This window comes from Nansenia antarctica (assembly GCF_963989245.1).
Source record: "Nansenia antarctica genome assembly, chromosome: 11".
Taxonomy (NCBI): Eukaryota; Metazoa; Chordata; class Actinopteri; order Argentiniformes; family Microstomatidae; genus Nansenia; species Nansenia antarctica.
Window position 1 is genome coordinate 19,494,268 of NC_137681.1, and position 9,570 is coordinate 19,503,837.

The 9,570-nt window shown below is 47.4% G+C and overlaps 1 protein-coding gene across 1 annotated transcript; it reads left to right on the top strand.

Moving 5' to 3' along the window:
* Nucleotides 1-53: 53 nt before the first annotated feature.
* LOC308167967 (transient receptor potential cation channel subfamily M member 5-like) lies at nt 54-8,745 on the top strand (the record flags this gene model as incomplete). The annotated part of the gene is made up of 11 exons (XM_080542447.1): nt 54-81; nt 5,233-5,471; nt 5,894-6,009; nt 6,294-6,426; nt 6,522-6,696; nt 6,810-6,975; nt 7,082-7,263; nt 7,830-7,962; nt 8,070-8,142; nt 8,216-8,309; nt 8,714-8,745. The coding sequence occupies 11 exons, from the start codon at nt 54-56 to the stop codon at nt 8,743-8,745; spliced, it is 1,371 nt and encodes a 456-aa protein (XP_080398573.1).
* Between the last annotated feature and the right edge of the window lie 825 nt (nt 8,746-9,570).

Below are 9,570 nucleotides of genomic sequence, written 5' to 3' on the forward strand. Positions count from 1 at the left end.
ACACTGCTAAGGCAGCTTCACAGGTAAACCCTTGACATAAGGTCTATTACTGCATGTCAGGTCTCCTCAGCCTCATCCTCTGTGAGAGTGGACAGACAACAAACGCTCATATGTGTTAGGAAGAGAAAAAAAAAGCCAAGGGTGAGGATAGTGGATGCACATGTGAAAAAAAAGCTTAGGGTGAAGATAGTAGGGGTACAAACAAAAAAAAACAGCTTAGGGTGAGGATAGTAGGGGCACATGCAGGGACGCGGGAAGGGGGGTGCTGAGGGTGCTGCAGCACCCCCTAGCGGCAGGCAGAAGGAGCTCCTCCTGCCTGAATTAAAAAAATAAAAATATTATTCAAACAATAAGTTAAAACAATATAATAACTATTGTTGCTTTTGGGAATAAAAATAAATGTGTTTTTTGTAATAAATGTAAAAATGTGTTTGTTAGTTTTAATGTTAGTGATCACATGGTCATATCTTGCTAGGGAATCTCTGAGTTCTTTAGCAAAAATGCTAAATCAGCCAGAACAATTGAAGTGGAGTTGGAAGAAGATGCTGATGCAGTTGCTTGCTTCGCTTAACAACACTCCCATTAATGCTCTACTGTCGGACGTTGTTGAGAAAGAGCAACAGACGGCCAGAAACGTATTAGAACTGATATTCAGATCCATCCGATTCTTCGGCAGCGAAGGGCTTCCGTTAAGAGGCAATAACAATCGACATGGAGTGCTGTCTGTAATAATGGTCAACATCATGTTTGTGGACATTGTGGGACACTGTGAGCTGAGTGGAAATTACTGTAAATTCCAACACATTGTTGGTAAAATATTTAATCCACTAATACCATTATTATTATATAGTGGAATGCCTATAGAAACTATTGTTGTGGTTAAACCGTGACCTACATTGACGTGCCAGAGAATGACTACCCTCCCTCGAAACCATCGCGGGTATCGCTTCTCGGCCTTTTGGCTAAGATCAAGTGTATCTGTTCTTATCCGTTTAATATCTGATACGTCCCCTACCCGGGGACGTTATATTAAATTGATTTTTGGAGCAGGGAGATGGAATAGGGGCTTGCTCCGTCCACACCACGCATCGACCTGGTATTGCAGTACCTCCAGGAACATAATATTTCAACGGCATTTCAAGGTCTAAATATACGCCAAATTGGAAATTGAAACAACGTCTATGTTTAGACGTTGAAATGCTGTTGAAACATAGACAGGGAAACAACGTCTATGTTTCAACGGCATTTCAACGTCTAAACATAGACGTTGTTTCAATTTCCAATTTGGCGTATATTTAGCCTCGATTTCACCTAGACGTCTACAGGCCATTTAGACGTTGTTTAGACGTCTAATCAACGTAAAATTGCTCACTGGGGTCGTTGTAGTGTGTGGGTGCGTGCGTGCTTAACTATTATTGCCCGTGCATTGGGGCCCGTCGTTATGCCACTGTGTGCGTGTGAGCGAACGAGCAATCGGCGAGAGGGAGGGAGGGAGGGAGAGAAATCGTTATAATTTTTTCCCTGGCAATTTTTTTCCCTGTAGCGTATATAGACAGCACCTCAGCACCCCCAGTCAAAATACCTTCCCGCGTGCCTGGGCACATGTGAGTCGATGTATGTTCTATTAGTCTGTGGAGACGAGATAGAATGGATTTAACATCTCTCTATGACCTGGGGTCACAAGGGTGCGGAATAACCAGTGACATCTGAGCTCCTGGGCCTCAGGTTCTGCATCGATCAATGAACGGACTCCACATTACGTTAACTGAAGTCTGTTCAATTGTTTCGGATTAATGTGAGTTTTCTATTTTCTCTTTTCAGTTTTACCCTTTTTTATCAATAAAACAACGTCATTTCTATAACCAGGTCTCGCTGGTTGGGAAGGCATTTAGTTTAGCTGCCTGTCAAATCATACTTAATCGGACTCGGGAGTATGACAATGAGGAGAACATAACTGTTTATTGAGAAACGATTGATAGGCAGGCTGGGATACGTATATAAAGAAATACCACAATGTCTAGATTTATAACATTTTATTGAAAAGTGCAAGAGGTTACATGTAGGCTTCTGGCGTGACACAGGCTAGCCTAATTTCAGTTCATATGCCTTTTATCAGATAAAATAAAATAGAATAAAACTCTTTGAAAATAAATAGGCTTTAAATGAACTTGCAATGCGCATAGGCTAATTTCCGTTCAATGTTAATAGGCCTATAGTAGCCTATGCCTTTTCACAGATAGGGGATAGCCTTAAATAAAATAGCCTGCTATTCAGGCTTTCAGTAGCTCAGTCAGTCCCACATACTGATGACATGCGATGCCATTTTTTGCCATGTGAAATGCAACTTGTAGCTGAGAGTGCAGCTTATTGTTAGCCGTTTCATTAGCCTGCTCACAGTGGCCTTTCATAGCGGTTTGCTGTTGCCTCAAACTGACCGCCGATATGTGGTCACTGCACCGACTGTGATCAGTGAGAGCCGACATTCTCATATTCGTTGCTCCTCTCATGAATCCGTTATTCCTCCCCGATTTTTTGCACGGTGAGCAGAACATTTTTCCTTCCCCATCTAAACGCAGCCAGGGGACATTTTCTTTCCATTCATCTCGGAACCCTCGAGACTTTTTGGCTGGAGGAGCCACTACGGCACTACTTAAACTTTGTCTTGCCATGTTTACCTCTCGCTCGCTATGGTGCACTTTGAGCTGCAACGTTTGCAGGTTAAAAGTGCTAGCCTATACAAATAAAATTATTATTATTATTATGGTGGCCCGCTACGCAGGGTTGCCAGATGGGCCGGGTTATCGCCGAATGGGCTACTGGGTTTAGCGGTAATAGACTGGTTAGGCTGTAAATTGTCAATCCCATCTGGCAACCCTGCCGCTAGGCAGGCTATTGCCGCTGTTTCGCGGAGTCATCATCATGCCGGTGTCAAATCATATAATAATAAAAGAAATATATAGCCTTTATATTCGTCTTTTTTAATATAGAAGGAATCAGAATGTGACAAATAAACTTTAGCGAATTGTATTCAAATTGTGCTTAGAGGGAATTATTTTCACCGGACATTATGACCGAAGAGGTTTAAATTTGTCGGACTTCAATCTCAAACACATTTTACCGGACAAAGACCGGTAATTACCGGTTAACGGAAACCCAGGAGCATGATACACCAAGATCCCTTTCAGTGAGGTTTTTATCAGAAGTTAGCTACAGAGGTAACTTGTTAGCATCAAGCTAAACTCTTAGCTAGCTAGCTACATGTTGTCATGGACTTACCAAATGGTGGAAAAGCTGCGACGTCGAACAACGTCTGGCAAAATAGAAATTTCTCTGGCCATTGTGGGGTTGAAACAGGGTTGCTATCTCGCTATCTCGGAATGAATGAATTGTTCAGGTTTCAAACTATGAGATGATTCTCCTAAATCCCCTCAGGAAAGACCGCGAGTGAGGAGATTCCCGCTGTTGACAAAGACTGAATTACTACTGGTTATTACTGGTCCAATCAGCGATGAGATTACCTTCTGGTCCAATCAGATGTGAGATGACCTGTTTTGACCAATCGCCTTTCTCTTTTCAGTTTTACCCTTTTTTATCAATAAAACAACGTCATTTCTATAACCAGGTCTCGCTGGTTGGGCACTCACACCAATCATCATGAAGTGCTTCGAGAAACTAGTCCGGGCCCACATACTCACACGCCTCCCACCCAACCTGGATCCATACCAGTTCGCCTACAGAGCCCACAGGTCCACAGAGGACGCCATCGCGACGACTCTCCACGCCACTCTATCCCACCTGGAGAGGGGAAACAGCTACGCGAGACTGCTCTCTGTGGACTTCAGCTCTGCCTTCAACACCATCCTTCCAGACAGGCTAGTGACCAAACTACTAGACCTGGGACTATCACACTCTATATGTGCATGGATCAAGGACTTCCTGTCCGACCGCCCCCAGAGGGTGCGGGTGGGATCCCACACCTCCACAGCCCTCAGACTCAGCACTGGGTCCCCCCAGGGCTGCGTGCTAAGCCCCATCCTCTACAACCTCTACACCTACGACTTCACCCCCGTCCACCCCAGCAACTCCATCGTAAAGTTTGCAGACGACACCACCGTGGTGGGCTGCATCTCGGGGGGGACGAGGCGGCGTACAGGGATGAGGTAGAGCAGCTGAGCAAGCTGTGCAAGGTTAACAACCTGCTGCTGAACAAGTCAAAGACCCAGGAAATCATTGTGGACTTCAGGAGGAAAAAATCTGAGGTCCAGCCCCTGCTCATCGACGGAGAGAGCGTGGAGAGAGTCTCAACCCTCCGATTCCTGGGGGTGCACATACAGGATGACCTGTCCTGGAAGAACAACACAGCAGCCACCATCAAGAAGGCACAACAGCGGCTCTACTTCCTGAGAGTCCTCAGGAAGGAACACAACAAGCAGGAGATACTGGTGGCCTTCTACCGCGGCGCAGTGGAGAGCATCCTCACCTACGGCATCTGCAACTGGTTCTCCAGCTGCACAACCGCGGAGAGAAATGCGCTACAGAGAGTCGTGAGAACAGCCCAGAAGATCACCGGCGCCCCCCTCCCCTCTCTGGAAGAGCTGTACAACACACGCTGTCTCAGGAAGGCCTCCAAGATCTCCAGAGACCCAACCCACCCTGGGTACGAACACTTTGCCCGGCTGCCCTCGAAAAGGCGGTACAGGACCATGGCCGCAAGGACAAACAGACTGAAGCTCAGCTTCTACCCCAGGGCCATCCAGGCCCTGAACACAGCAAAGACCTAGGTTCTGGGCCCTGGACAGTCTGGACGGATTGATGGCAGCTGCTGGATTGAAAAAATCAGGTGTAGTGCTGAGGCACAAATGTGTACATTTCAAGCCTGCAAACTGCGACACTTTAAATGAATGTGCAATAACACTATGTGCAATATGACAACCCTAGTCGTCTTATCTGTACAGTACAGTATAGTATAGTGGATAGTGTACATAGCCTTTATTTATGTAAACCAGCTCCTTTCCCTTCTTGTTTTTTTAGTTTTTTTTTTTTTTCTTTCCTAGCACCAGGGGAGCCACCCCTCCCAAATGTCGTTGTTTGGTACCTGTACTATAGCAATGACAATAAAGACCATTCATTCATTCTTTCATCCCTCCATCCTCCCACCCTCTACCCCTCCACTCCTCCATCCCTCCACCCCCTCATCCCTCCTACTACTGACTCTACCCCCCACCTCCCCAGGCCAGCCCCACCCGCCCCCCCCCTCCCAGAGGCCCTTCATCGTGTCAAGATGGCGTCAGTTCTGGTTCGCTCCCGTCACCTCCTTCCTGGGTAACGTGCTCATGTACTTCCTCTTCCTGTTCCTGTTTGCCTATGTGCTATTGGTGGACTTCAAGCCGCCGCCCCCTCGCGGCCCGGCCATCGCTGAGCTGGTGCTGTACTTCTGGGTCTTCACCATCGTGTGTGAGGAGATACGAGAGGTGTGTGTGTGTGTGTGTGTGTGTGTGTGTGTGTGTGTGTGTGTGTGAAGAGATGTGTGTTTTTTGTTTTTCTTATAAACTTTATTTTGATTTTTCCAATCAGTATATCAAAGCAGTAACGTTTGGATGGTCTGTATGTTTAGAACTGACAGATGTACGAACAAGATAAAATAAAATAAAATATTACAACAAAATTATTGTAGTACAAAAAAAAGAAAAAGGGCAAAAAGACATATTCTAAAAGTTTGGTTTACTATTATAAGATACTAAGATATTATACTACCTTGGCTTCCATCAGGTGACCCGTAAAAGGTGTGTGTGTTTGTCTATGTAGAGATACGAGAGCTGTGTGTGTGTGTGTGTGTGTGTGTGCGTGCGTGCGTGCGTGCGTGCGTGTGTGTAACCCGTCTCTCCTCTCCCAGACGGTGTTCGTGGGTGTGCTGACGTGGCGTCAGAGAGGCAGGAAGTACTTCCAGGACGTGTGGAACAGGTGTGACCTCATCGCCATCATCCTCTTCATCATCGGCCTCACCTGCAGGTAGGCATCCTCCTCTTCACCCTCCTCTTCCTCCTCTTCATCCTCCTCTTCACCCTCTTCATCCTCCTATTCACCCTGCCATTCATCCTCCTCTTCATCATCGTCTTCTTCAAAGGTAGTCAGTGGTTACTGTAGCTGCCATTGCCCACCACTAGGAGGTGCTAACACACTTGTTGCGGACTGAACACTCTGGGATGGCTTTGGTTTTAAATCAAACGTTTTTTGTTACGTTACTGTGTGTGTGTGTGTGTGTGTGTGTGTGTGTGTGTGTGTGTGTGTGTCAGGATGTTCAAGCGCTCCTATAACGTGGGTCGTTCAGCGTTGTGTGTGGACTACATGGTCTTCACACTGCGGCTCATCCACATCTTCGCCATCCACAAACAGCTGGGACCCAAGATCATCATCGTAGGCAAGATGGTGAGACACACACACACACGGGCTGAGGGAGCCAATAGAGACACACAAACACACACACACAAACCATCTCTCCATCCCTCCTTTGTTCCGTTCAGATGAAGGACGTCTTCTTCTTCCTGTTCTTCCTGGGGGTGTGGCTGATGGCGTACGGAGTAGCCAATCAGGCGCTGTTGTATGCTTACGACCCCCGCCCCGCCTGGATCTTCAGGAGGGTGTTCTACCGGCCCTACCTGCACATCTTTGGACAGATCCCTGTAGAGGAGGTAGACGGTGTGTGTGTGTGTGTGTGTGTGTGTGTGTGTGTGTGTGTGTGTGTGTGTGTGCACTGCCACATCTGATGCAACTTTTGCCTTATTTTTGTGTGTGCGTCCGTGTGCATGTAGTGGGTAAGCAGTGGGACATGCCCTGCACTGACAACGTGACTCTGATCGATGGGGGGGCGGAGCCTTGCCGGAGCGTGTATTCTAATTGGCTGGTTGTGATCCTGCTGGTCATCTACCTGCTGGTCACCAACATTCTACTGATCAACCTCCTGATCGCCATGTTCAGGTAGGGGGCGCTCTCTCTCTCTCTCTCCCCCCCCACCCTTCTCTCTCTCTCCCCCCCCACCCTTCTCTCTCTCTCTCTGACCTCTCTCCCTCTCTCTCTCTCTCAGTTACACCTTCAACAAGGTGCAGGAGCACAGTGACACCTACTGGAAGTTCCAGAGGAACCAGTTGATCGTGGAGTACCACTCCAAACCCTCTCTCGCCCCCCCCTTCATCATCCTCTCTCACTTGCACCTCTTCATCAAGAGGTACATACGCAAGGTGCCCTCCATCAAGATCCTGCACTTCGGTGAGTGTGTGTGTGTGTGTGTGTGTGTGTGTGTGTGTGTGTGTGTGTGGGGGGGGGGGGGTCCCGTATTAGCTGGGATGTCCCGTATTTTGGGCTGGATGAATATAGGAGACCTCCCTTGTCCTGTAAATTCATCCTATCACAGGTCCTCTCATGCGTACGCATAGTGTCAATGCACCAATTCCTGCAAACCCCCCGCCCGCCCTTGTAGTGGCACGTCATCTTTTGTCCCGCATTTGGTAGTGAGAAAGGTGGCAACTAGTGTCTGTGGGTGTGTGTCAAAGCGGCTAACTGTTCCCTATGTGTTAGTGTTGGAGCTGAAGCTAACAGGCTAACATGCTAACCTGTTCCCCATGGGTTAGCGTTGGAGCTGAAGCTAACAGGCTAACATGCTAACCTGTTCCCCATGGGTTAGTGTTGGAGCTGAAGCTAACATGCTAACCTGTTCCCCATGGGTTAGTGTTGGAGCTGAAGCTAACAGGCTAATATGCTAACCTGTTCCCCATGGGTTAGTGTTGGAGCTGAAGCTAACAGGCTAACATGTTAACCTGTTCCCCATGGGTTAGTGTTGGAGCTGAAGGGGAAGGCGGCTAACAGGCTGATGACGTGGGAGACCATCCAGAAGGAGAACTTCCTGACGGCGCAGAGCAAGGAGCAGCGTGCCAGTGACACTGAGAGGCTGAAACGCATGTCTGTCAAGTGAGTGGGACACGCCCCCTCTGATTGCTTGGCTTATCTAGCTACACACACCTCTGTATAATGTTAATGTGTGTGTGTGTGTGTGTGTGTGTGTGTGTGTATGTCAGGGTGGACAGTGTGTTGAAGCAGCTGTCAGAGAACAGGGACCACGACCGCAGACTGAGAGTGTTGGAGTCAGAGGTAAGACACACTGTATCACCATGTCCTCTCCTCCCCCTCTCCTCCTCTCATCCCCCTCTCCTCTCCTCCTCAGTTGGAGTATTGTTCCACCGCTCTCAGCTGGATCGTAGAGACCCTCTCCCAGAGCAGCCTGGTCAAACCCTCCCGGCCCCCCCCACCTGTTAGAGGTACACACACACATACACACCACACACACACCACACACACACATACAATTACACATACATACATACCACATACACACATGCACACACACACACACCGTCTTAATGCCAGGAGCAGCAGTCAACACTCAGACCTGTCTGCTGCGTGTTCATTGGCTGAGAGTTGTCTGTCCACTGAAGCACCACAATCAACCAGTCACGGAAATGCTTGGTTCCACATGAGTGATCTGTGTGTTTAACTGGCTGACACAGCAGTGTGTGTGTGTGTGTGTGTGTGTGTGTGTAACTGGCTGACTGAGCAGCCCCCCCCCACAGCAGTCGCTTGCTGCTGCCAACTGACGTCAAAGGGCACATTCATTGTAACTCTCTCTCTCTCTCTCTTTTTCTTTTTCACTCTCTTTCTCCAGAGGCCTTCCCGTCTTCCTCCACTTCCTCTTGACCCCCCCCCCCTCCCCCCCCCCCCGCAGTGGACCAGACAAGACCATGACGTGAACGTGTTCTACAGTTTACTACAGGAAGTGATGATGAGGGGATAACATGTTTTAAGTGCAATGGTGTTTATATTCATATGCAACGGGTCAATTGTATTTTGTAATTATTGTGTGTTGATCAAGAAACTTTTTTTTTTTTTTAATTAACAGAAAACTACCTATTTCTTGCGCTAACATTTTGTACTTGAAATTGTATTTTCTTCTTTGTGTTGTTGACATACTCTACTAACCTCACTGTATCTGCTATTCCACACACTGCTGTTACTATGACGACTTTGTATCTGGGTGTTATTGATTGATTGATTTATTAGTTGTGTTCTGAGTTGCAGGTCTATATTGAGTAGGTTGTGTAAGGGGCCATGCCATTAGCCATGTGGTCAGAGGAGGGCGTTGTGCCTGCTCAGCGCCTCCGGGGCATGTGGGATAGCATAGGCCACATACGTTACATGTAGTCTGACATATAGCTCCTGTTTCACTAGCATCACATTACCTCTCTCTTTCTGTCTAGCTTGCACATACATACACACATACAAACGCGCACATACCTACACACATACAGACGCACACACACACACCATGTTATTTACTGTAACTGCGAGTGTCTTGAAAGAAAAGTGGTCTAGTCAGCATTTGTATTGATTAATGTGACGATCAGGAACACTGAAACACTGTCAGGAACACTGTGGGAAATAAACCTGCTTTTTTATTTCTATTTGTTTGTTTGACTCTTTTATCCAAAGGCACTTACAATCAGTACATTTGTCTCAGTAAGT